Source organism: Hesperophylax consimilis, chromosome 5 (genome assembly GCF_061612785.1).
Source record: "Hesperophylax consimilis isolate HC1 chromosome 5, BYU_Hcon_1.0, whole genome shotgun sequence".
In the NCBI taxonomy this organism is placed as follows: domain Eukaryota; kingdom Metazoa; phylum Arthropoda; class Insecta; order Trichoptera; family Limnephilidae; genus Hesperophylax; species Hesperophylax consimilis.
Window position 1 is genome coordinate 36,941,449 of NC_142840.1, and position 27,912 is coordinate 36,969,360.

General features: G+C 34.7%; 2 protein-coding genes across 2 annotated transcripts in view; one reads left to right on the plus strand and one right to left on the minus strand.

Moving 5' to 3' along the window:
- Positions 1 to 120: 120 nt before the first annotated feature.
- The window catches only part of LOC149423898 (protein MMS22-like), a 32,354-nt gene continuing 4,562 nt past the window's right edge, over positions 121 to 27,912 (minus strand). The window contains exons 4-14 of the mRNA XM_089631848.1: positions 26,895 to 27,206; positions 16,507 to 16,739; positions 14,966 to 15,254; positions 13,117 to 13,396; positions 11,907 to 12,240; positions 10,642 to 10,924; positions 9,893 to 10,063; positions 8,831 to 9,208; positions 5,002 to 5,204; positions 3,579 to 3,770; positions 121 to 1,805 (exon numbers count right to left, since the gene is read on the minus strand). Of these exons, the coding sequence (XP_089487974.1) occupies positions 1,751 to 1,805; positions 3,579 to 3,770; positions 5,002 to 5,204; positions 8,831 to 9,208; positions 9,893 to 10,063; positions 10,642 to 10,924; positions 11,907 to 12,240; positions 13,117 to 13,396; positions 14,966 to 15,254; positions 16,507 to 16,739; positions 26,895 to 27,206 (2,730 nt within the window). The 3' untranslated portion in view covers positions 121 to 1,750. The remainder of the gene's footprint in view (positions 1,806 to 3,578; positions 3,771 to 5,001; positions 5,205 to 8,830; positions 9,209 to 9,892; positions 10,064 to 10,641; positions 10,925 to 11,906; positions 12,241 to 13,116; positions 13,397 to 14,965; positions 15,255 to 16,506; positions 16,740 to 26,894; positions 27,207 to 27,912) is intronic.
- On the plus strand, positions 18,320 to 23,108 carry LOC149423899 (uncharacterized). The gene is made up of 7 exons (XM_089632230.1): positions 18,320 to 18,371; positions 19,059 to 19,123; positions 20,781 to 20,901; positions 20,986 to 21,054; positions 21,152 to 21,252; positions 21,815 to 21,979; positions 23,093 to 23,108. Exons 2-7 carry the CDS (start codon positions 19,068 to 19,070, stop codon positions 23,106 to 23,108), a joined length of 528 nt encoding a protein of 175 aa, XP_089488356.1. The 5' UTR covers positions 18,320 to 18,371; positions 19,059 to 19,067.

Below are 27,912 nucleotides of genomic sequence, written 5' to 3' on the forward strand. Positions count from 1 at the left end.
CAGATGCTTTAATTAAATACTGCGAGTAGAATACAGCTTGATCTTTGAAATAATCGAGTATTTTTCATATAAGTCTTTTTATAAGCCCAGAAAAAAATAATGTATAGGCCTATGAAAACTGCTTTAAAGTTCAAAATCTCCTACTTACGAACCCATTTTCGGTTAAGATTTTATTATATAATGTGGCAAATTAGGTTATTTTAAAATGATCGGAAAAAAATTAAATTTTTATGCCTGAACATCCACAAAATAAAATAAAAGACACTTTTTGGCCATGTTTTTTTCTTGCATAAATCAAAACAGGCGGATGGTGTTAGGCGGGAATTTAAACCTTATCGCCATCTACGTAAGGGTTGTTATTGATAGCGGCTCAATTTAAAATATTACACGACGTAGTGCATCGCCTTAACAATTCTATTTCTCATTCTTTGATAATTTTACCACTTAGCTTAATTAAAATATGGTTTATTTAATTTGTCACACTGATAACTTCTGAATAACAACAAGGAAAGTCAAAACCATTGTAAGATTATTGATTACACGAAAACAAACACTAATAATTCACTAAACTTTCAACATTGTTAATACTATTTTACTTGCCAAAAAAAAAATAAGTACATATACAAAAACATGTCTTGCATCTACAAAGTCATAGATAATCATAATAAGAACATTCTTACCTGTATAGTGCATGGCACAAAATTATTTGGTCAGTTAAATTGTAATAATACTAGCTGACTGTACCTGTCATTGCTCGACTTTTCTCTACTTTCTATAAATACAATATGCATGTATTATATATATAAACCTTCCGGAAGAAATTCTCTAAATAAGAGTGCAAACCATTGATGTATTATACTAGATTAGCCCTGTCTAGTTAAATTCATTTTAAAAATAATGCCACGTAGCGTACGTCACAAAAATGAAGATGAATTTAACAACCCAACTCTGTTTAAACTCCTTGTACAAGCGTTCAAACTCGTAAGCAAAACCATGGAGAATTTGTTGTCAGAGGTGTTGTAATATGGACATAATTCAAATTTAAATATTTGGAACTGGGTTATTTTTGTCATTGAAAAAATTAACCTGCCCAGCATAGCTGAGAAGCAAAATAGCTTACTCTAGACCAACAAAAGGTAAAACGCAATGCACAGTGCCCATTTTGCATTGCGACACAGTGCGTGGGCCTTTTCATAAATGTGCACGTGAACCAAACCAAAATTGTGTTGGGGTTATTTTTAAATGAATATGCCATGTCTAGTCTAATTTAGTCTATGGTGCAAACCCTATTAAAATCCTTGCGTAGTTTAAAAGAACTAAGCGCACAAACAGACGAGACGCGAATAGCGACTTTGTTGTTTACTATTTATAGATCAAAATTCTTCTTACTGCATTTTGCGTTATAACAAAAAGAGTATGTAGGTACCTATTACCATCAAGCGGACGAAAATTTAACCTTGTAGAAATCTGAAGGTAAAATGAACTGCAATTGCAGTGCTTCGTGCCGTGTGTGGGCACGGTTCTACAACACTGCAAATGCAGGGGTCCAGCCCCTATGAGTCAAAAGCAATACATTATTATTTGTTTACCATCCTCATTAAAAAATGCACACAAAATTTGATTTTTATATTATTTATTTTACAATTATGCCAAATATTTATGTAGGTCATTATAAATTGTTATTATTTTACATTAAAAACTTTTAAATAAATCATCTTTTTTATTTTCTCCTCTTCATCACATTATTGTTTTACATCTGGGTTTTTATTTTGGAGTAGCTGGTGATAATCTCATTCAGTCCACTTCTGTAATTAGAACATTTTTAATTAGTATAAAAAGATACAGAAGCACTGACCTTCTAAAGTGAAAAATAATAATATAATCATACACAAAATAAAAGGAATATAAAAATTTGATATCCTAGATAGTAGTTTAAGAGGTTATTCATAAATGGCACTGGTAATAATAAAACTGTCGATAATACATGGATTGAGACTTAGATAAATACGATTGTGAACACAAGAAACTCAGGATTATTCCTACCGACTGCTAATAAAGCCACCCAAGCTCATTGTAATCACCAAATAAAAGTACGAATTGTTTTGTTGTATCGATGAGTAGTTCGCGAACGAGCAGCACAATTGAGCTAGCTCTTTTTGATGAGCGTATTCATACGACTCCCGGTAAACTGGTTACTGGTTAATTTTTATTACTTGCTCAGGGATGTTAACTGCGTCAGAGTTCAAAATCTAGACATATGTACCCACACATACTAACTACCTAGCATCTTATTTGTGTCGTCGTTCAATTGAGACGACTCTTTGAGCTGTAAGAAAATGTTTAGCTGATATCGTGGCTCCCGCTCTTAATAAAATGAGTAGTGACCTGTCGCTATTTTGTTAACCTTGGATATTTTATTTAAATAGTTTGTGAGAACCCAGATTTACAACAAAAACTTTATTACATTCTAGAAGGAGTTATTTTGAATTTTTAAAATTATATTTTTAACTTCAGCAAAAAGTTCTGTCGTCGATTAGTTACTTTTCGGTATCTACATGAGTATGTACTAATTATAAGAAACCAGTAGTTAACATCAGCGTGTTGATAAAATATTCATGAATTTAAATTTATGCCCTGTCAGATTTATTTAGCAAGCATCTCCACTTTATGTTTAAATATTCACAATTCCTGTCAAAACAGATTATGCAGATTTATTTCCACGTGCAAATCAAATTATACATAAATTAAGTAGGTCAATATGTATCCTTTAACCACAAAGTTAGGGATAGCAATATTGTTCTGGTTTTAAACAATCTTGGTTTTAAAACCCGGTGACATTTAAATAAAATATATATACAGGGTGTTAAGAGACATACCTGAATTACTTTAAGCAGTGATTGTAATTTTTGATTGGAGTAAAAAATGTTAAATAAATTTTGGTCTCCGGTGACAACTTTTTTAAAATATTTTTTTTAATTTACCTGGTCATTACTAGGCACTCAGTCAATTAACCGCCCAAACCCCCAACCCGACCCTAATTGTCAAATACCAAAAAAAAAATTTGTTGAGAAAAAAATTTATCACCATCTACATTATTTACTCCAAATAAGCTCAGGAATCACTAGTAAAAGTAAGTCAGGTAATTCTCTAACACCCTGTATAAAACAAATCTAGTATGTAATATAAAATATATTGTGAGCTCTTCGATATGGAGTGTAACATTTGTTCCGGCGAAAGACCAGATATTATAATGAAACAGAATCTGAAAATCACTTGAAATAGCTAAAGCTATGTTTAGTAAATAAATCTGATAAGTTAGATACTTTTCAACGTTCCCCAAATGAGGCATACATTACCACTGACTCTGGGGAATGGAAATGACTTCTGCCGTGTTTGGTGACTAGATCACACTAGATAACGAGGCACTTTTAAACCTTCCTGCTCCCAGTCTCCTTCCCTTCCCCAATCCATTCAGCCTCACGTCATAGAACACTTGAAATTCTTGTACAGTATTCACATAAAAATTAAATTTGACGGAATATTCAAAACTAAATAATTTACTTTAAAAAAATGGTTACCTTAATCCATGGTCAAAGCCAACTCCTCTCATTTTCTCCACTTTGCTTATTTCTGAGTCAAGATATGTTAATATCTCGTCTATTATCGGCACCAGACTTGGAAGCAATGTCAGTAATAATTTGAAAAATGGCGCTGAGTTAAAAGCCAAGTGTTTTTTGCACGTTGCGTAGAGCATTTCTTTTACGTCATTCCTAAAACAAGAATTAAATATTTGAGTTGAGTTCAACTATCGACTATATATAATGGATATACAAAATTCAAATTTTGTGGAAAAACATGGGTCAGCTGCTTTTCGTTATGTTCATTGACTGTTAAAAAATTGAAAATTTTACTATGGAGTACAAAGGTAGATAATTGATTGCGTAGCGTAGCGAAGTCCTGTTTTAACTCGCCCGTTTGGCATTTCATCTGTCTGGTTTAAGATGGTGGCCGTGTTAGATACTGCTTTTTTATCCTGCCAGAGTTCGCACAAATGTGGACTTTCTGAGAGCTGTCAAATCGGAATAATCAATATTATGGTACCTATCTGTCTGAAGAAAGTTTAAAAAAAGAATAATTGTCTCTGGACAAATTGCTTATTTCTTTATTTGAAATTAAAAAAAAAAGTTATATAAAATATGTATGTATTGTTTATAACCAACAGAGATGTACCTACTTTATTTCAAATAAATCCATTTCAAATGGAAATGCAAAATGCGTATTTTCCATTTTGCATTTTAAATGCTTTTCTAAAAACCATTTTGCATTTTAAATGCTTTTGTCAATGCATTTTCCATTTTAAATGCTTTTTTTGCAACATTCTTCCTACTATCTCCACTCATCTTTTTTTCATAAGACCCAAATATCAGTCGGTCCTCAATCTCGCTATGAGAGATAATTTACATTTGTCAAGTTGTTCCCTGGTAGGAGCCCTGGCAATTGCGTGATACCATTACAAAAAATACTGATTCAAATACTGAACATGGGGCCATGACGCTGTAATATTAAATGTTAGATAGCAGTTTCTATGTTTTTACGTTGGCAACATTTGTCCTGCGCAAATTTTTTGTGGTTCATAATCCGTAGACGTGGCATTTTTTGATTTACCATCATGTAATATGTTTGTTATACATTGATGTCCATTATTAAATGACAAAACTGTTTAAAAATTCTATAATCATTTTAATTGTTTGACCTGAGAAACTATTTTGCATTTTCAATGCATTTTGAAAATAGGTATTTTGCATTTTGCATTTGAAATGCTTTTCTAAAAACCATTTTGCATTTTCAAATGGAAAAGTTTTGACCCATTTCCATTTTGCATTTCAAATGGTTTTAGGTACCCATTTTTCACATCTCTGATAACCAAGTAGGTAGGTATTCAAGTAAGAGAAAATTAGAAACAACTTCTACTCCTACTTGATATTGTTTTGTTGTACTGACCTAATATTATCTTCATTCGCATTTTTGAAGTGTTTGCTATCACAGAGGGATTCTAGAATTTGTGATGCAATTTTTTTATTCGGGCTCACCCCATCAGAAAACATAAACTGTTCGCACACTGCCAGTAATGTACTATTTATTATAATTCTCAGGAGACTTATGTTGGAGATGTTGCCAGATAGGTGATGTATTATTGCCAGCGCCTGGAAAAAGTATTTAAACACATCAACAACAACAACAAAAAAAAAACACATTTCTAAGATGGATTCCCCAGATTCCTGATTTTTGACATTTATAAAGTATGTTCGGTTTTAGGGATGGTAGTATTTTGCTAAATATACAGGTGATTTATTTCATAATTTCGAAGCAAAAAATTGTGCATATTGAGATACATAAAAAAATAAATGGCCTTTTCAATAATATTTTTTTTTTTTTTTTTTTTTATATTTACTCCACACAGGAGGCCCTGAAGAAAATAATTTCCCTCAGGGCCTATGTCATCTTTGGGGATGCTGTGTGGAGGGTCTTTTTGTGGAGAGGAAGGAGTGAACATGGGTCTTGAAGAGTCCCATGTTGTAGGAGGGAGGAAACACAGAGGCCGGCAGTTCGTTCCACAGCCGAGCTGTTGAACTTAAGAACGAATCGTAGAAGCGACCCGTTCTCATGTGACAAGTGTCAACTGTGTACAAATGTTGGGCGCGCGTTTGGCGTGTATCCCGACTACGCACCGGTGCCGAAGGGATCAATGACGCTAGTTCCTCAGAGCATCTTCCATTGTAATACCGATAGAACAAGGACAGCATACCTACCTGACGCCTGTGCTCTAAAGATTGCAGTCCGTTTGTTAAGATTGGGGAATCTATCAAACAGACCGCCCGTTTCTGCACAGAGTCAAGGGTTTTTTTCAGGTATTTAGGGGCTCCAGACCAGAGATGGCTGCCAAATTCGACCGTAGGGCGCACTTGCGATTTGTACAGGGTGAGCAGTTGTGTACTATTAAAGTATCTGCGGGCCCTGTACAGTACGCCCAGCTTCTGAGAGGCCAACTTTACTCTGGCTTCGATGGAGCCCCCGTACCTGAGCTGGTCACTTATAGTTACACCAAGCATACCAATGGAAGGCCTGTTCGGAAGATTGCTTCCGTTGAAGGAGACTAGATTATCATTTGGATCCCTTTTAGACGTAATCAGACAGGATTGGGTCTTTGAAACATTAAATTCGACGAGATTATTTTTACCCCAGGAGGAAATACTCTCGAGATAACCGTCCATTCTCTGCTTCAAAGCCCTCCGAGCCGTTGGAGTTTGTGTGCCCTTTGGGGGCTTATCAAACAAAAAGCTATCATGAACTGTACTGTCATCCGCGTAACAATGAATCGGTGCACATGTCAAAAGGTCATTGATGTGCAACAAAAACAAAGTCGGAGACAGAACCGATCCCTGTGGGACGCCAGCATTTATGGAGTGCGAGGAAGAGGTGAAACCGTCAGCAACCGCCTGAATCGACCTATCCCTTAAAAAGTTAGCAATCCACGTACACAGGGATGCGGGAAGTCCGTAAGAATGCAATTTGTTGACAAGTCCTCGGTGCCAGACCCGGTCAAAGGCCTTGGATATGTCTAGTGCGACCGTTTGGGTCTCACCGTGACGTTCCAGGCACCGCCCCCAAACATGCGTCACATACGCGAGAAGATCACCGCACGAGCGGTTCCGCCGGAATCCGTATTGACGGTCGTTGATAATTTTGTTCTTCTCGAGGTATGTGAGCAGTTTGTCGTTGATCACACGTTCCATCACTTTGGACAGAACTGATGTGATCGCTATGGGGTGGTAGTTGGCCGGGTTGGAGCGGTCACCTTTCTTGGGAATAGGGTGAATTACCGCTTTTTTCCAACCAGAGGGCACAGTGCCACACTTCAGGGACATTTTGAAGAGCTTTGTCAAAACCGGAACTATTTCCGCAGCACACCTCTGCAATACCAGGGCAGGTATTCCATCAGGTCCACTAGCTTTGTTAACATCGAGCCCCCGTATGACGTGGAGTACATCCCGATGCCGGATCCTCAGCTTTTTCATATAGAAGCCGCAGTGAGGAACCGACGGCGGAACAGCACCCCCGTCGTCGAGGGTCGAGTTTTCCGCAAACATTTTCCCTAATAAGTTAGCCTTTTCGGTGGCGGTGTTTGCTAGTGAGCCGTCAGGTCTGGTAAGAGGTGGCAAACTGGGTTTGCAAAAATTTCGACCTATTGAGCCCGCAAGCGACCAGAATGCTCTGCTGCCATGCGGGCAGGCAGCCAGCTTTTTGCTGATCTGCAGGTCGTGTTATATTATAACATAATGCAAAATCAAATATATAAAGCAATTGAGACGGTTGATAGCCCGGTACGTAGAAAGCTCGGCTAGGAGTCAGATGGATCGAATTCAATACTTACAGTGGGTACTGACTTACTACTCTCTTTTCAGAAGAAGTTGAACACAAAGTGACCAGATCTTAATAGTCACGCACTTCAGAAAATCCTCTTATCATTTCTTTTCTAATTATTTTCGCCCCACAACATTCCCCAATGATATGCTATCACTGGACCATGGAAATAAGGAATTCCAGTCCATTTTTTTTAATCAATAATGACTTTCTAACTTTAATACCAGTAAACATTTTTTTATTCTTATAGTTATTTTTTACGTTAGCTCCACAAAGGAGGCCCTGAGGAAAATAATTTCCCTCAGGGTCAACGTCATCTTTAGGGATGCTGGGTGGAGGGTTTTTTTTGGGAAGGAAGATCTCCCTCAACCAGGTTCTCCAAATCCGGCCTGGTGGGCAAACGCAACAGTTACCAGTCTCAACCTCTTTTTTAACCGGTGCTGTATTTTGTATGGAAGTTGAGTATTTTTCTGATTTTTTTTTTAATATTAACTCCACACAGGAGGCCCTGAAGAAAATAATTTCCCTCAGGGCCTACGTCATCTTTGGGGATGCTGTGTGGAGGGTCTTTTTGTGGAGAGGAAGGAGTGAACATGGGTCTTGAAGAGTCCCATGTTGTAGGAGGGAGGAAATACAGAGGCCGGCAGATCGTTCCATAGCCGAGCTGTTGAACTTAAGAACGAATCGTAGAAGCGACCCGTTCTCATGTGACAAATGTCAACTGTGTACAAATGTTGGGCACGCGTTTGGCGTGTATCCCGACTACGCACCGGTGCCGAAGGGATCAATGACGCTAGTTCCTCAGAGCATCTTCCATTGTAATACCGATAGAACAAGGACAGCATACCTACCTGACGCCTGTGCTCTAAAGATTGCAGTCCGTTTGTTAAGATTGGGGAATCTATCAAACGGACCGCCCGTTTTTGCACAGAGTCAAGGGTTTTTTTCAAGTATTAGGGGCTCCGGACCAGAGATAGCTGCCAAATTCGACAGTAGGGCGCACTTGCGATTTGTACAGGGTCAGCAGTTGTGTATTATTAAAGTATCTGCGGGCCCTGTACAGTACGCCCAGCTTCTGAGAGGCCAAATTTACTCTGGCTTCGATTACCTGAGCTGGTCACTTATAGTTATACCAAGCAAATAGACTGATATTATAGACCATAGATATTTTACTCACATAGACTGATTGTGGTTAATCAGCATATTCAGTTATACCAACCTAACGGTGTGTTTTAATGTGACGGTGTTTTATTTGTTTTTAAATGAGGATTTATAAATTTTTTTATTTCAGAATCAGCATTTGTTGATCTATATATTTAAGACATAATATTTTTCACTGGAGTTCCTTATTGAGATGTGGTCATCACATAAAATAAAATATAAAGTCAATGCAGAAAAATATGCCTACCTTAGCAGCATGAACATGACATTGCTTCCCCCTACATGTGACGAAATTCACCGAAATCTTATCCAAAATATATTTCTCCAGTTGTAAATCAGAATTAATATCTCCAGGAATCATTCTATGCGATATTTCATATGTATTATTCTTTGTCTGTATAGTTCTATTTGCAAAGTACGGCAGATATTGAACAATCATATCCTTCATAGTCTTTTCAATGTAAATATCATTCTTGTAGTCCAGACTATAGAGTCCCCTCATGAACATGTACCAGCTCTTGCAAATACTCAAGGTGATGTATGGGTGAATCTTCTTCTCCATAAATAATTGCGGGGGAAGTAATACATTACTGACGAGTGAGTGCAGGAGACATGATGGTTTAGCCTGAAATTAGACAAAAACACCAGATTAAAGAAGATCTCTAAAAACTAAGAAATCAAAAAATCACTCAAAAGAAAAACTCAAGAAGTGTAATGTACTGATTTGAAAAAAAACTGCTGTCAAAATTCTAATTCACAATAATCTGACTCCTAAGCATCACAGACGCAGATGAAAATGACTTTCATACATTACGTGATTTGGAAATTCATAATGTGGCTCATTCTTTATTCCATTGACATTTTTTTTAAGTGTTCAAGAAGATATATCTTTACTTAATCCAGATACATAAACAAATCGAAGTTCCCAATTCTCGGCGGCCCGAGTGGTTAAATAATAAATAAATAAAAGTGAAAATCGAGCTGCGCATGGTGGATGTCTGATTTGTTGAGCAGTGTACGAGTTAATTCGATATTTGAAAATGTATGATTAATTTCCCTCAAAGTAAGATACTTCAGGCTCACAGACAAGCCTACAACACACTTCTATGAGTTTATTTCTTCAGTGCAAGAAATAATAACATTTTATTTGTAGAATTATTCGAGTAGGATATTATATCAGGGTTTTACCAAATAAAGTTTGTAGGTCGATACATTATGTTGACTTCTAGGCGTAAGAGCTTTGTTAGTAGGCCGATTTTCTGAGGTTCAAATCACAGCAAATGCAAAAATAAATAAAAACACTTCTTACCCTGGAGTAAATAATGGGAGAGCAATGTAGAAACATAGTTCCCAAGACTATAAATAGTTGCATCACATACTCCAGGGACGGTGGGGCCTTTAGAGCGGTCAGAACATATTTATCCATGGAGTTTAAATACTGATTAACACGCTCACGTAGACGGCATTTCTCTTGGAATGTCTGCAAATAATTATATAAATAAAAAATAATAATATCATTAAATTATGAACTTATTTGGTTGGTAATCCTTTAATTCAGACTAACAGATAAATAATTATGTTAAAAAAGCCATATAAACGCACCCTTTCTTTGTACATTATAAATAATGAATTGAACTGGTTTTATTGTACTGGAATATTTATAGGCATTCAAAAATGCTTACAAATAAAATGTTTACATACTACAAAACAGGTTTTTTTTACATTCTAAATGATGCATTTTATAGTCCAGAATTGCTTGCATTGATAAGCTTTCGGATTCCAGTACATATTATTAGAAGATTTATTTCACTGCATAAATTCTGGGATTAACTACCATATGTATTCCTCATTGCCCAGAATACTTATGGAGGGAAATAATTATACCAAGTCAGTGGACATCTTCAATGTATTACTTAAAAAATTTAAATGATTGTTACTGAGGCAGTTTAGTTGTGTATAATAAATACGCTATAATTTTTACTATTCATGCGTAAAAGCCCCTAAAAAAGGATGTTAAAAAAAAAAAATTAATTTAAAATGAATTGATTTTTTTTTAACCTGAGTATTATTCCATGCTACTCCAATAGCGTAAAAGAACTGGCACAGGTTTTTCTGGTCTCCAGTATCATAACTCGGAGTGAAATTCAGCGCAGAGAACTCCTGCAGCTGGCACATCAGCAGCATCAGGTGCGTGTCATCATCCGACTGTCCCTCGGCGGAGAGGAAGGTGACCTTGACCCAGCAGTGGATGATGCAGCTGGCGCAGGGCTTCTTCTCCTCTTTCAGGGACTGGGATATCTGATCATCTTGGAGAATTTGGAGCAGGTAGTGGCGGGTGACTCTATATTGATGGTTAAAATGACTTAGTATTAATATTCATAGATTATAAATTAATAGTATGTATTTAGTTACTACCTGGCTATGTACAAGTTTCAACACTGTATTTTCCTATGGGGTGGTTTAAAAAATATGGAAAAAAAAATTAAAAGCCCTATAGATGATAATAGAAAATAATAATAATATTTCGATGATTTGTATAGCGCCCTTTTTATGCAAAATACAGTAAGAGCTATAAATAATTGTAACATAGAAAATCCAATGAGACAAAGTGTTGCAAATTTCATGATGCTAGAACTCAGTGCTCGAGTTTTTTGTGGGACAAACAAAAATAGATTCTCTGTTATATAGGTAATTAAGAATGCAGAATTAAAAAAAAAAAAAAAAAATTAAGAAAAACTGAAAATACTTATTAATAATGATAATATTTGGCTAATTTATATAGGGCTGTTTTCGTGAAAAATCACCTGAAGGGCGTTGTAAAATACTTACACCTAGGATTCATAATAACTAGTGACTTACATCTAAGACTTATACCTATTGACTTATGACTAAGGCACATATATAGAAACTTACACATTTAAAAATTCATATATAAATATACTCCAGTAAATGATAATCAATAAATATAGTATTAATACCAAAAATATACTCCATACCATTTTTTGTTCTATGTTTAAAAAATAATATGACCATAGGTGTCATATGTACACATAAATTAGTTAGCTTTTGTTAATTTTCATTTAGTTTTGTTAATAATACAGCAAAGACTTGCAACATTTTGATAATAAGTATCGGACAACACGGGCATTAGCCTAGTATGGTAGTTAAAAAAAAATGTCTAAACATGTAACTTGTAAACATTTATTAAATAATAAAAAATAAAAAATAAAAAAATGTCATCTAAATAATCATTTAAAAATGATCTCATAATTAAAGTTGGTACTAACTACTCATAAGTTTAAATTATCTAAGAGTATAATAACCTATCATTTGCAGTTTCAGAAAAGGTGAAGAATTTCAGGACATCTTCGAAAGAATCGTATTTCTTCACACAAGAACTGTTATCGAACACAAACTTTGTGAATTCAAAGGCCGCATCGGCAATCTGCAGGGCCATGATGCCGTTGGAGTATAGAGTCTTGATGCAGGGAAAGATGTGGAGGAAGAAGGCATCCATCATCCCGGAGATGCTATCAGCAGAACCGTCATGGTAAGAGCACAAGATCCGGAGCTTCGATAGCAGAGATGAAAACGATTCAAGCGTGTTTGATAGATCTGGTAATGTACAGATGGTTAGGTACTTGGTGAGCCAAGAATCTGAAAAATTAAATGAAAATAATAAAAACATATTAATTTTTGGGTTATTATGCCATGTTGTGCTTCCTCCTTATTTAGCCAATGTTTCGGACAGTGTTACAGAATACATCATCAGAACAGTGTTTCCGTTTGTTTTGTTTTTTTTTTTTCAACAATGTTTTTTCTTTCAATAAGTTTACAAAATAGAGTCTTCTTGCAAGTGTCAACTTGACACTTAAACATTAAACCAGTACTAGTACAAATTTCATAGTAAAAACAAAATCCCTGTTTAAATTTTTAGCATATTTTATATGTACGCACTATACTTAATAACCAGTGGCGGCTCGTGATTTTTGATTGTACTAGAGTGCTAATTATTAAATAAAATGGCATTATTGATGTTGTTGTAGCCTGAAACGATTTTTTTGTATGAAGATTTTCAGGATATTTCAGTTTGGCACTGCATCGACTTCCTAAAAATCTTCATACAACAAAATCGAATTTTCTAAAAAAAATAAAAAACGTTTTTGCCTACAACATCAAGAGCGCCATTTTATTTTAATATTAGTGCTCTATTACTCCCAAGTAACGAGCCGCTACTGACTATAACCTCATTTTCGCCAGCGTATTCCAAAGGATACTATTAAAACAATATTTCTTGAAAATAAATATCTATTCTGGGGAAACTTGCTCATGGTAGATAACATAACATTTTTATAAAAATATATAATTACCGTCTTACATATCTGGTAAGATGGTAAAATAAAAAAGTTCCAAAACAAGTTAAGTTATGTTGAAAATAGAATCACGGCAAAAAATTGGCATTGGCAAACAGAAGATAAATTACCACTTTCTCTAATTGGACTAAAGAGAGTACTGTGTATTGTAATGACATACCTATGAGTATATGCTCATTCTGCTTGAAATCCTGACTGACTTCCATTATATCCCGTAGGCCGCTGACGAGCATCTTCAATATGGCCATTGGCTCCGTATCCCTCATTGAGGAGTACTTATTGGCTATGGCCAGCAGAGGTTTAGCCACCTGAGAGATGTCCATGCCCCCCTCGATGTAGAGGTACAGAACGGAGAGGTGAGTCTTTAGTACAACTTGCTTCTTATTCCACGGAAGAGTGTCAAAAGACATCTGGATTATGAGGCCTTGTAGCTTGGAGCACTGAAAGAAAGAATGCAACGTACAAATTATTCAAAACAGGTCCCATCAAGCCGAAAAATGGAATCTATGCACAATACATAGGCTGTGCAATCGATTCTGAAATTCCAAACTTCCGCCAAAAACATGGTCTTGTTTTTTCTAAAAACAACATATTTTGGATGCAGTAAAAACGTCAAAGAATTTTTGTAATTCTTGGGGTTAATAGGGTGGGTTTTTACCCTATTCAGGTTTAAACATGGGTTCAAACATCGCGACTTGGGAAATTTAACCCCTAGTGCACCAAGAAACCCCATTTGTGCCCGTAGTGTGCCGACGAATCCACCGTGGATTCGCTATTGGTACACCGCACTTGTTCAGGATTTATCGTAACATAACGGATATTACAAAAATTTAGGTTATTTATGGGTTTGTACAGTTTGTTTATTGTATTTTGTAACTTAATGGCAAACTAAAATATTTTTTATTCGGAATAATGTATCCTAATATCCAGACTCTCATTTCGTCACAATCAAATTATATTATTATTTTTCGGAATAACTTATTGAGTAAAACCTCAAATTATAATATTTAAATACTGAAGACAATATTAGTGAATTTTTCAAACGAAAATCTGAAACAGAAAAATCAGAAAAGGAAACGGTCACATCTGGGACTCGAACCCAGGACCCTTGTCTTTCCGGGACAATGCTCTACCAACTGCGCTAATGGGACCCTATCCTATTCGGTCACTTTTAACTGTATCATACTTCGAATAAGAACTACCAACGTTGTCTTCATTTTTTCACCGCACATTTTTTCACCGCACAAGATTATCTATAAGACGCTGTCTAGGATTGCATTTAGTTCGGGTTGAATCTTGCGATCATACATAAAGATAGTTGCCAATAAAAATGTGCGGTGAAAAAATGAAGACAACGTTGGTAGTTCTTATTCGAAGTATGATACAGTTAAAAGTGACCGAATAGGATAGGGTCCCATTAGCGTAGTTGGTAGAGCATTGTCCCGGAAAGACAAGGGTCCTGGGTTCGAGTCCCAGATGTGACCGTTTCCTTTTCTGATTTTTCTGTTTCAGATTTTCGTTTGAAAAATTCACTAATATTGTCTTCAGTATTTAAATTTACAAATTATATTAATTTTATCTACAAACATTAAAATTCAAAGATATAATGAATATGTTTGCAAATGACGAAACGACAGTCTAGACTAATATTATGATATTTTATGTCTTCGCCAAGCGAATAAAAAATATTTTAGTTTGCCATTATGTTGCAAAATACAATAAACAAATTGCAAAAACCCATAAAAAAAACCTAATTTATTCTAATGCTATAATATGTTTAATGCATTATAATTACAGGTGACTTAAATAGCATACTTTGATGTAAGAAACAATGTAGATAACATACAAAACTTTCGTTTGGGGGTTGTGAATTACCCCCTGTGGCGCGAGGAGTTTAATATCAAATAATAATAAAAATTAAAAAAAGTAATCGAGAAAGAATATAAATTTTTATGGGGATTGTTGATGAAGGATTAATAAACAATTTACTCAACAACAAAAAAACTTACAATGTCCACAAGGTCAGTAGAAACCGCCATCATCAGGAACAAAGTAGAGAAGTGTTCCAGTCCCAACTCATTTAGCGCCTGAATTTTGCTGATGGTAAATTTGGGGAGAATTCTTCCTTTGATGCGTTGGCAATTGCCGGGCTGGTTGGACAGCACACTCTTCTTCAAGTGGATGCCTAATAGAGTTACAAACAGTGAAAAGCTGCTTTCAGATTTGTAGTCCCTTTTGGAAGAGCAATCCATCGATAGGCGAGATTTTAAATCATTAGCGAAGCTGGGTATGGAAGAACTGAAAACAAAAATATTACAATTAATTAATAATTTATCTAAAAAAATGATAGTACGACTCTTGGTAACACAAGATAAATAAGATGCTAGGTAGTTAGTAGATGAAGGTACATACATCCAAGTGCAGATGTATGACTTTCAGACGCCGTTCATGTCTCTGAGTATGTAATAACAATTAATAATTGGATAATTTTAATGTCGTTATATATTATAAAATACAGAGATGTGCTTTGTTTCAAATAAATCCATTTCAAATGGAAATGCAAAATGGGTATTTTCCATTTTGCATTTTAAATGCTTTTTTAAAAACCATTTTGCATTTTAAATGCTTTTCTCAATGCATTTTCCATTTTAAATGCTTTTTTGCAACATTCTTCCTACTATCTCCACTCATCTTTTTTTCATAAGCCCCAAATATCAGTCGGTCCTCAACCTGTTGGATAGCAGTTTCTATGTTTTTACGTTGGCAACATTATTCAACATGGTTTCATAATTTGGATTTACCGTCATGTAATATGTTTGTTCTACATTGATGTCCATTATTAAATGACAAAATTGTTTAAAAATTCTATAATTATTTTTATTGTTTGACCTGAGAAACTATTTTGCATTTTCAATGCATTTTGAAAATAGGTATTTTGCATTTTGCATTTGAAATGCTTTTATAAAATCCATTTTGCATTTTGCATTTTCAAATGGAAAAGTTTTGACCCATTTCCATTTTGCATTTCAAATGGTTTTGGGTACCCATTTTGCACATCTCTGATAAAATATCACCTGACAAAAAAGGGTAAAGGTGGAAACACATTATTAAAACCCGACGCGACCCGATGAAACGCGATGCGTGTTGAGTCGAATCAAATGTATCGTTTTCTTATGACCAGAATCACACTATGAACATCCGACATGGCGTCGCGTCGGATGTTCATAGTGTGATTCTAGTCATAAGAAAATAATACATTTGATTCGACTCAACACGCATCGCGTTTCATCGGGTCGCGTCGGGTTTTAATAATGTGTTTCCACCTTAACTGTTCAATTAACAGAGGAAAGAGAGAGCATATCACATGATCCGGTCGCGCGTGTAGCAGTGTGATCAGTGGCGACATGTGAAAAAAAAATCATGAGACGGCAAAATGATATTGAGGTTTTTACTTCAAATATGCTCAGCAATCGCTGGTTAAAATCCTTCAGGAATGTACGTTTACACCCTGTATAATATGTACACAGCCATTTGTAGCATTGTATTTTACCGTGCCAACGAAACAGAATTGTCCTCCCTCCCGGGTATAAAAAAAGCAGAGTTCAATCTCTTGTGGAAGTATTCCCACAGCAGCGTTACTATCTCATTCTTGGGTTCCCACCAGACAGTGAGCAACTTTAGGACCTGCCTCATCTGCGCTCGGAACAATGTCTCTGGGATTCCTTGCTCATTTGTTAAACACAACTTCAATATGTCTTCCAATAACGTGAAGTTTGGTACTATCTGAAAAATACAAGAACAATAAAAAAAAATTCTTGGAAATTTATTACAATATATAAACATAATTGATAACAGAGTAATCAATCACAGCTTAAGTCCTTCATCATAGCTCAAGCTACGATTACAGCCTTTAAAGTTTGAAGTAGGAAGAATTAAAATATTTTAAGGTTATTGGTACTCAGAAATATTTGTAAAAAACACAAACAGTGGTTAATTTCTGAAACAGGTGTTGAGAACATTTTTTTAAATTTATTTAAATGTTCACATAAATACTCAAAGCACACTAATTCCAATCAAATAAATGAAGCCTAGCAAGAGATTTTATGAGTTACTTGAAAATATGTACGCAGATTTTTTATTTACTTTGGAATCAATGTTTATAAACAGATCAAAGAGCTGTTAATATTCTTAATATTCAAATGAATGCAGGGGTCCAAGATGGCCGCATGCATTACAGAAATGAGATGTTCTGAAAGAGATGGGTGCTTTAAACATCATAGGTATCGAATATCAGTCTTATCACCAACATATTTGCTGGGATGAAGACCATGCTTTATTCTAACCATTATTTTTTGGAATGTGAATAAAAACTAAAAATAAAATAAACTCACTGATGACAATGACTTATTGTGAAATCAGATATGAGCTCATAAAATAATAATAACATTACAAATTATAGACACGTTGTAGAAATCTCAAAAGTGACAAGCAAAAGGGACGGCAATTGTAATACTTTCGATTTAGTGGTTTTAGTACTAAACTGGCACGTGACGCATGAGGTTATGTGCTATCTCTAACCAAATTGCGTGAATGAGTGCCAAAATGCACTCGTGTGTTATGAGAAAATGTTTCCATGAAACGGCAAACACTACTAAAAGCCAAGGAATAACATTTCATAATGATACAATGATTTCAATTGTTTCCTAAAGATTTTAAGCGCCATTAGAGAAAGCGAGATAGCGAACGTAGCAACATGTAAGCATAAGGACAACTTAACAGTCCAAGAGGGCTTTTTCTATTTTTGCGGTTTTTTTCGTATTTTCGAAGTCACTTGTGTCCGTAACAGCATATTCAAAAAAATATTTATTGTGTATGTTTTTTAGATACATGTATGTTTTATACAACCTGTTAAAAATAAATAATCTAAAAAAATATTTTTCTTACTTTACAGCTGTTTATAAAATAGTAGTTTTCAATAAATCGCCAATCGACCTCAACATTACTTTCATCTGCTACTACATACAACATGACAAAAATATATAAAAAATATTTTGTAATAGAACATATCTCAACCTATAGGACCCAATTTTTATATTTTTGTATAATAGCTAAATAACTGTGTGATATTATTTGGAAAAACTATGTAAATCAACTTACTTTGAAGTCAATTTTATGTATTAAAAAACAGCAATTTGAACAAAAAAAAAAATACTGTATAATTAAACAGTATTTATACTATCTTAATTGATAAATAAATAAAATTAATTTAAAGATTTAATTGGTAATATTCTATATTCATTTAAACCCAAACACATATAAATGTTGGCATTTTACATATTCAATCATAACGCGAATATCGTTCGCCACAAGAGGTTGTCTCGCGACGCTGTTTTCTGTGAAGTAGTATTAAAAAACGTAAGTGTATTAGTTTATTTTCGATATACGTACATATTGTAGACATAAAATCAAAACGTAGAATTTGTTCATGTAATTTGAAGGGAGCGAGTCAAAGGTGAACAAGGATGTGAATCGCGCGGAGGCAAACGTTGTTGAGATGATTGTACTTTCTCATATATTACCATCCAGCTGAACAATATGTAGCAGGTCTTAATTATTGTAAATCATCTCATTTGCCAGCGCCCGCTGTGGATATGTACGAACGAGACAGCAGTATTATAATTGCTTCCAGCAGGATAGACGAACAGACGTATCGTATTTCATGTGACTCCTGTTATAGGGCTGTGCAAATAGATTTTTAATTATAATAATAATTTGATTATTTAATTTGGCTATTATAGTTCTTCGTGAATTGAACAAATGAAAATATAATATAATTATATAATATAATATATGTATATATTTTTTTTTGTAACAGGTAAATATATGACTGTTTTAAGTGTTGAAAATATTTTTTTGTCTATAACCATTATTATTATTTATGATTTGCTTAGTTAAATTAAGTTTTCTTGAAAAATTAATTAGAGGTGAAAAATATTGTTAAATTATATCTAACCCTAGTTATTCTTTGAATATATTTGTTAATTTTATTTAGAATTTGCCATTTTTGAAGAAATGAAAATTAGCTTATTAATTTTTTTTCAGTGTATAAATATGGGAAACAAATGGCATTCCAAAACTTTCCGTCAGCTCAACAGAAAGAAGAAAAAGTATGATTTTTTTAATATCTTTATAACATAAATACTTTAAATATATTAAGACTACTGTTATTAATAAATACCATATCAAGACCTAATAGTCCAGTCAGTGGGGAGTTTTACCTTGCAAAGGTTAGGTAGTTGCGATTTTGATATATGTTGTTAAGATTGGGACTCTAAAGAAAAAAAAAAGTTTTCGACCTTGGGAGGGTCGAGCTCGACCCGCCATCTTGGATTGAAGGTGCCAAAATTTGTTTTTTTCAAAATAATTGTGAAGTGGTCGTTTTTACAACCAAATTGTTCAAGGCAAACTTAAAGACAACTAAATTACCTACATTTTTTGTAGAAAGTTTTTTTTTGTAAGTCTAATTTAATCTAACAAAATTTTGTTTTTCCTTGGTTGAAGAAGGACGATGTTGTATCGCAGCCGCTAAAAGCATGAAGAAACAGAATATTCTCAGCCGCCTCTTTGTATTTCACACTATTCGCGGAATACAGTCTTTCAAAAGTTTTGCCTCTCCCGGGTTTGCGAAGATATATACAACTTTTGGGTGGTGCTAATGCTGTCAGCAGAACTAAGAGATCAACGTCTTCACCAATAATGAAAACAGCGTCATATGATGAATACAAGGAAATCGCAGTATTGACAATCAACTCATCAGCATCTTCTTCAGCCTGCTTAACTGTAAAATCATCCTGTATAAATTGCTTTGTAAGCATCGAAATCAGACGGACTTTGTTATTTTCATTGGCTAAAAATCGTTCTTGTGAAACTTGAACTGGCATTGTTTCATCGAAAAGAACATCTGCAGACATGAGCATCCAGGCAACGTCCTGTAACCAGGACTCAATCAGTGTTGCCAAGTCAGCTGTAGACTAGGATCCCACTATAACAAATCAACGTCATCGAGCACACGGATGATGCTATATAAGTATATTGTAACGCAGAAATACGTTAAAATGATATTGTGTAATATGTTCGTACAAAATTTATCAAGAAAACTGGAGTTTTACAATTTTTTGTCAAAATTTTCTTTTTTCAACCGCTGTAACTCGTTACCTATTAGACTTACAAAAAAAAACTTTATTTTAAAAAATGTAGGTAATTTAGTTGTCTTTAAGTTTGCGTTCAACAATTTGGTTGTAAAATCAACCACTTCATAATTATTTTGAAAAAACCAAATTTTGGCACCTTCAATCCAAGATGGCGGGTCGAGCTCGACCCTCCCAAGGTCTCTTAACAACATATGTGAAAATCGCTACTACCTAACCTTTTGCAAGGTGGAGCCCTTTTTTATCCCCCACTGACTGGACTATAAGACTTTACCCAGAAATTCTTGAGATTATTTTACGTTAAAAATGTAGTTTTCATTTTGCTACCCGCTGACATGTTTTCAAATAAAAAACAAAATTCTTCAACTTGACGCCACCAGTTTCAACCGTATGCATCACGTGGTATGCGCTTAGTCTATTTAGTTTATAGTGCGTACCACTTGCATCAGTTTGTAACCAGTGGTAACATGTGTTTTCATTGAAAAAAAAATGTCACCGATCCAAAGTGACATCAAAATTTTTCACTCCAAATAATCTCAGTAATTGTCTTGTTGGTTATGTCTGTTAATACACTGTATATATATTCTTAGTTTAAATTTGACTGTTTTTTGTACAGACCAATTTTTCTGAGAACTCTGGAAATGGAGGTTTTGGTGGATAACAACTTTGAAAGTTTCAGTACTGAACTAACCACGAATATAGTTGCCACGGCTGCGGCTGGTATATCTGTTTTAGCGGTAAGCAACATCAACTAGTGATTATATGGGTTTTTTTTATATAATTGAATGTATAAGTTGTTCACATAAGATTGTTTTTTTTAGGAACAAAGTGTGGATGACATTCACGAATCTACTACAGCCGCACAATCAATGGAATCCGGCAATGGTGAAGTAAGAGATACGATGAAGCTTTTTTTTCTTAGCACGCATTATGAATTATAAATTTATATATAATTACTAACTACTTTATATTTTCAATCTAATTTAGTATCAGCTCATGGATAGTGCAGATCACGACATTCCTGCAATGGAGCCACCAGAAAAACCATTTGCCATTGATGGAAGGAGGATTGTCGATTTCCAATACATGTTTGCGGAATTGCAGAAAATTAATAATCATTGCCCACTTTTAGGATGTACTCTGTCCAATATTTATATTTATAAGGAAAATAGAAAAGGATTCCAATCAACTTTTTTTTTTCCAATGTAATATGTGCCACCTCAAAATGAATATTTCATCGTACGACAAAAACATACCTCTAGATGTAAACCATGCTGCTGTGTCTGGAGCTGTAACCGTTGGGATAGGTTTCGCGAACCTGCAGCAACTTGCTGAAACCATGGAAATTCCGTCCATGACTGGAACAACATTTTGTAAAATTCAAAATAAAGTTTCTTCGTGGTATGAATCCACAGCTATCATAAAAATGAGAGAAGCAGCACAGAGAGAGGCAGAATATGCGAGAGAAATAGGAAGTGTAGATTCGAGTGGTACTCCGTTGATAACGGTTGTTGCGGATGGATGTTGGTCCAAAAGATCGTATGGAACTAACTACTCTGCCCTTTCTGGGGCTGCGGCAATCGTTGGCCAAAAATTTGGTCAAGTCCTTTTTTACAAAGTAAAAAATAAGTTTTGCGTAATATGTACCAGGGCTGAAAATAAAGGCGAAGCTGCCAAAGAACACACGTGTTTCAAAAACCACACCGGCAGCTCTACAAGCATGGAGTCAGACATTTTGGTAGAAGGTTTCATGTCTTCTATGAGCACACACGGCATTATATACTCCAAACTCATCGCCGATGGAGATTCCAGCACGTACAAAAATTTTTTAAAATCAAGGCCTTATAAAAACCTTACAGTGGAAAAAATTGAATGCCGCAACCATCTTTTAAGAAACTTCTGTAATAAATTACGTAAGATTACAACAGAAACATTTTATCCTCTAGCTTCACGAAAAATTTTGTCAGCCAGAATTTTGCGGCTTCGCACTGCTGTGCGATGTGCCATCTCGCATAGGAAAGGAGAAATTGGAACAATGGCTGACAAAATTTTCAAATTAAATTCTGACATATTAAATGGACCCCGGCATGTGTTTGGCGATCACAAATCCTGCCACTTAGGCGGATATTTTTGCAAACGTGCTGAAAACGGTGAACCCAATTGGACACCCCTATTAGAGAAATGCAAGATGTTTGATAAAATAATGCTGCATGTAAACACTCTAGCATCACATTCTCGAAGTTTGATTTGTGATGTTGACAGCAACGTGGTTGAAAGATTTAACCAAATAATTGCCAAAATGACTGGAGGTAAGCGAATAAATTATACGCCCCGAAATTCGTACCAGAGTCGATGTGCCGCAGCAGTGGTGTCGTTTAATTCCAGGAGAATTCATTATTCCGTGCATAAAGAGGTTTTTGGAAACAGCCCAGGTACGTGGTCAAAAAGAATGGAAGCGAAGCGTGCACATATTGCAAGGAAAAAAAAAATCCCCAAAAAAAAAACTTTCTTCCGGGTTTAACCATATTATCGCAGATAGCGATTATGGTCAACATTTAAACTCACCCGATATGGATGACGAGCTTTTCACGGAATCCAAAAAAATATTTTTAGAGTCTCTGAATCTCTCAGACGCCGATCCTTCGCGTATTGAAAATGAAACCGTTTTGCAATCAAAGTCAGGAGAATGGATGGAACTCCGGAGAAAGCGGCTAACAGCATCTTGGTTCGGGAAAATTTGTAAAAGACGATTAAACATCAGCTGTGGACCGTTAGTTAAAAGTATAATGTACCAAAGTCCGCTAGGGGTGCCATCAGTGCGTTTTGGTAATGACAACGAGGCCCAGGCCTTAATGCAGCTTTCCACTCAATTAGGTTTGACATTTACTAAATGCGGTTTGTTTTTAGATGAATGTCATCCTTTCCTAGGTGCCACTCCCGATAGTAAAGGAGATAATTTTATAGTCGAGATTAAATGCTGTTTTAGCGCTCGAGGTATGGAGCCGTTAGCAGCAATTAAAGAAAAAAAAATTAAGTTTTGGCATATTGACAAAGACGGTGAAGTTAAAGTAAACCAAAAACATGATTGGTATTTCCAAATTCAAGGACAACTCCACATCACCAAGTCCGATATATGTATATTTGGTGTATGGACCTCGAATAACATTCCATTAAAGGTTGAAACCATAAGAAGAGATGACTCTTTCTTTCACTTTTCAATGTTAAAACGCCTTCAAAATTTCTACTTTGATTGTTACTTGCCAGAAATCATTGACCCGAGATACGAAAGAGGCATGGATATTAGAAATCCTCCTTACATAGAGCAAGCCATAAAAAAAACGTAAGAACATCGCGTCTGTGAGGTTATTGGCTATCTGATTTTATTTTCCTTATGCTTGCTACAACCTTAACTTGCGTTTTATTGAAATTATTTTCATTGTGCTTAGATATAAATGTCTTTTACTCGTGTCTTTTACCTGAACTATGTACCATTTTGTAACATTGCGCAAAACAAATACATTATATTCCAATTGCCCGCCATGCACATATTTTTTATATTGATACATTCTTTAAATTATGTTGTATTATGTTCCTTATGAAAAAAACTGTTGTTTCTATTGAAATTGGAAAACCCTACAATAACTGTACACCATTTATTTCATATCTTGAGAGCTTCACTTACATTCATGCATCGTATCGTATGGTATTATTTTATTGAGTAAAGTGGGGAATTACTTAGCTATTTACATCAGTTCATCAAACACGGCTAAAGCCATTTTAAGGATCTTTTTTTTTTGTGGAAAGTACATTTCACTGTGGAAAGTACGGTAAATATACTACTGAACTGAGTTTTATGTTCATATGAAAAATGCGTGTATCTATTTGTGAAATAACACGAATTAATTCAATAAACGAAAGAGCTCAAATCACTTGTACCTTAGCAATTCAGCATACACATAAATGTGAATAAAGAACATTCAATTACAAGATTTCTAGTTCTTTAAATATTTTAGCTACTGAAATTATAAACGGAATCAACATAATTGTTGGAGACATGCTAGCTGAAAGAAATTGTTTTTATTGGTTTAAGTTCTGAAATACTACTTTATGCAATGTTTTATTGTTGTTTTTATGTTTTATTTTATATATTTATGTAGTACAATATATGGAATATTAATATCAGATTTTTTTTTAAAAATACCCGTTAGTCAATCTGCCAAAAATTGGTTTATCGGGACGTTATAAAAATACATATATAAATATTGTAAAAAAATCGTAAATCATTTTACCGCCAAACTTTTTCACTATTACGATCTAGGCAAAAAAAGAATAGCACAAAAGTTCTATTATTTGGAATATTCCAATATCATATACATATCCTTTAAATTAATTTTCCCACATCAGAAACACCAGATAAAGCAAACAACACTGTTTTTTATATGCCTACTCACTGTTAAAACCAAAACTTTTAATTAAATAAATGTATTCTCAACTGTGTTTTATATTTCAATGTTGTGACAGCCTACTCACTGTAAAAACCTAAACTTTTAATTAAATAAATGTATTCTCAACTGTGTTTTATATTTCAATGTTGTGACAGCCTACTCACTGTAAAAACCTAAACATTTAATTAAATAAATGTATTCTCAACTGTGTTTTATATTTCAATGTTGTGACAGCCTACTCACTGTAAAAACCTAAACTTTTAATTAAATAAATGTATTCTCAACGGTGTTTTATATTTCAATGTTGTGACAGCCCTAACAACCATAGCAGCAGTCGTAAGCTTATTACTCGGTCACAAGAGAGCCGGCCGTTATGAGTGTTTTCATCGAATTGAAATATATCCAATATTTGGGGAAAAAATATTTTTTCCTAAATTCTTACAATTTTATAGGGAATTTTAGTTTACATGTTAATTAAATCGATACCTCTCTAATAATTATATCATATGGAGAAGATGCAGATTTACATAAAACTTGGAGATCTCTTTCGACATTTATGTATTTTGAAACTAAAATAAGCATAAATAGTAGTGGTTAAACTCAGTAAAAAGCTCATAGTTTACTTATAAAATCAAATTATTTTAATCGTGGATATCCGCCAGTTTTTAAAAAGCCGTTCATATAATGTTTATCAACACATTAGGGAATCTCAAGGGAAAATTCCCACATTGTAGGGAAAAATTGAAAGCCAGCTACCACATAAACGGCTAAGATAAAACACGCTATTTTGAATTTGTCATCGGGAATGTTCGTTGTTGTCGATCGGGAGACCTCGGGTGTTTATGCCCGGATAGTATAAACAAACCACTTGTTCAGTAAAGTTTTGGCGGAATTGTCTACAAAATACGATGAGGGCGACACAGTTGACCAATTTTTTAACTATTTTAGTAAATTTCGACAAAATCGTTATCTCTGCTACCCTCTTAATGGCAGTAGGTCGTCTCACACTGCATTCCTTATTCGTCTTAGAAAGCGAATTAGGGTATCTTCTCATCTCAATCTCTTATGTGATGTAGAATGTAATACTCGTTGCAACCTTTAAATTTAAAAATGCATCTACATATTTCATTTTCACACATTTTCTTTGAATTTCTATGTTTATCATAAGTAAACAAATTTCGAAGAATTTACTGGAAACAAGAGCATTTGTTACTTGTCATATTTTCTTTTAATTTTGTGAGATCATAACGCTGGGGGGGGAAAACTCTGATCTAAAATTGCGACAGAAATATTGTGAAATCATATTATTGCCTAGCTATATCCACCAATGAAAAGCTCATAGTCTATGGAATAAACTGTTGAAAGGTGAATGCTGGCTGAGTGGAACATTTAAGGTTGTTTGATATTTTGATCTAAACTACGCCATTCTCGTGTAGATTTGAATGTATTGTTTATTCAATATTAGCGAGATGTCAGTCAGTTTGTAACTCTCATTTCTCAATCGGAAGCAAAAGGCCGAATTGTTCATTATGAAATTACGCGTTGCCAATGCTTAATCTTGACATCTCAAACACAAAATAGAACACGTGTTTGAACACAAGTGAGAATCTTTCTTTGTTTTGTTCTTAATTTAATAATTTGTAACAGCCTTAATTTAACTTCACCGCAGAAATTAATCTATTTACTTATCAGACATTATCTGTGTTCCTGCGTATTGTGAGGCCGTACTGGATCGTGATCATATCATGCAAGGTGGAATTCCGTCATTCTACCTGATTCATTAATGATTTAACTTGTGTCTATAATTTATTGTCTTGCTGAAATAAAAATGCTTAACATGTGAGTTTTTCATTTTCCTGTTGTGTATTAATTGTAATTGTACTTTCTATATATTGGCATATCTATGATTAAATAGAGGACTAATTTGTTTCATACAAAAAGCCATAAATAAACTACTCGCTAGATCGATAACTTCGGGCTTTTCGTATGAAACAAATTGGACATAAAAAACCATAGATATGCCAATATATAGACAGTAAAATTCTCATTCGGAGCCTACTTATTATACTATACACCAATGAAAAACTTTAAAGGTTTATTCCATAGATTTTCAGAGTTTTTCATTGGTGGACATAGTTAGGCAAACATATGATGTCACAATATTTCGGTTCCAATTATTGATCGGAGTCATACCTCCCTACAAAAAGCACAAAGATATGGATCTAGTGAGTGGTTTATTTATGCCACAATAGGTCTAGGCGTATTGTAATGTTATTGAAACTCACCCTATGAGATGTAATGCCAGTATATTCTCCTTCAGAGCTATAGCCTTGCAATTGCACAACACAAAGCAATAATGACAGACTAAATTCCAATCGATTATTACACTCTATTTTGTTCATAACATACAGACTATCACAGCGTTTAGGGACTGCATCCATTTTGTCTGTCAGCAATACATATCTTTTAAATATGCCATTATAATAATGCCAGAATTCTGCGCACTTATTTTCTTTGTTTAAGTTCTCAATGAGCATCTGCGTGCTAGTCCAAATCTGTTTTACACAATTGCAACTGAAGATGTGTTTTGCGCCAACCTAGAAAAACGGATTACAAATAATATGTATAAAAATATAATACAATAATATAATTAATAACTTTCTTAATAAGGTTCTAACTAAGAAGAATGAGCGAGCACTGGGCGTTTTTGAAAGGAAAATTTTGAGGCGCATCTTCGGACCGGTTCTAGAAAATGGATTTTGGCGCAGACGTTATAACAATGAGCTCTATACTCTGTTTAAGGAGCTAAACGTCACAAAGTTCATAAAACTGGGAAGACTTCGGTGGCTAGGTCATGTGGAGAGAATGACCGAGCATCAAGAACCAAAGTCCCTGTTGAGTTCAAGACCGATAGGGAGAAGGAGCCTGGGAAGGCCAAGGTTAAGATGGAGCGACAACGTCCTCAAAGATTTGTCTGCCTTGGAGCTTCGAAACTGGAGAGAGCTGGCGCGGGACCGAGATGAGTGGAGGAAGACTCTTGAGGAGGCCAAGACCCACCAGGGGTTGTAGAGCCAAAAGTGATGATGATGATGATGATGGTTTAACAAAAATGGTGACATTTCACAATCAGACAAAGTTTTCAAAAACTACTGACTTTTTTGTAGCAAAAGTCATCTGGACATGATGGACCTTACAAAAATGGCTATCCAAAGATTGTTGATAAATACATAAATAAATAAAAACTATCCAAAGTTACTCTCTACATCACCATGGTGAGAGATACAGTGTTCGTAAGGTTGAAAT

Bases quoted from the DNA above. Each gene is read 5' to 3' on its own strand.
- LOC149423899 (XM_089632230.1), top strand. From the start codon at position 19,068: ATGGGAAACAAATGGCATTCCAAAACTTTCCGTCAGCTCAACAGAAAG. The intron at 20,902-20,985 runs GTAAGCAACATC...TGTTTTTTTTAG, and splicing joins CTGGTATATCTGTTTTAGCG to GAACAAAGTGTGGATGACAT. The intron at 21,055-21,151 runs GTAAGAGATACG...AATCTAATTTAG, and splicing joins TGGAATCCGGCAATGGTGAA to TATCAGCTCATGGATAGTGC.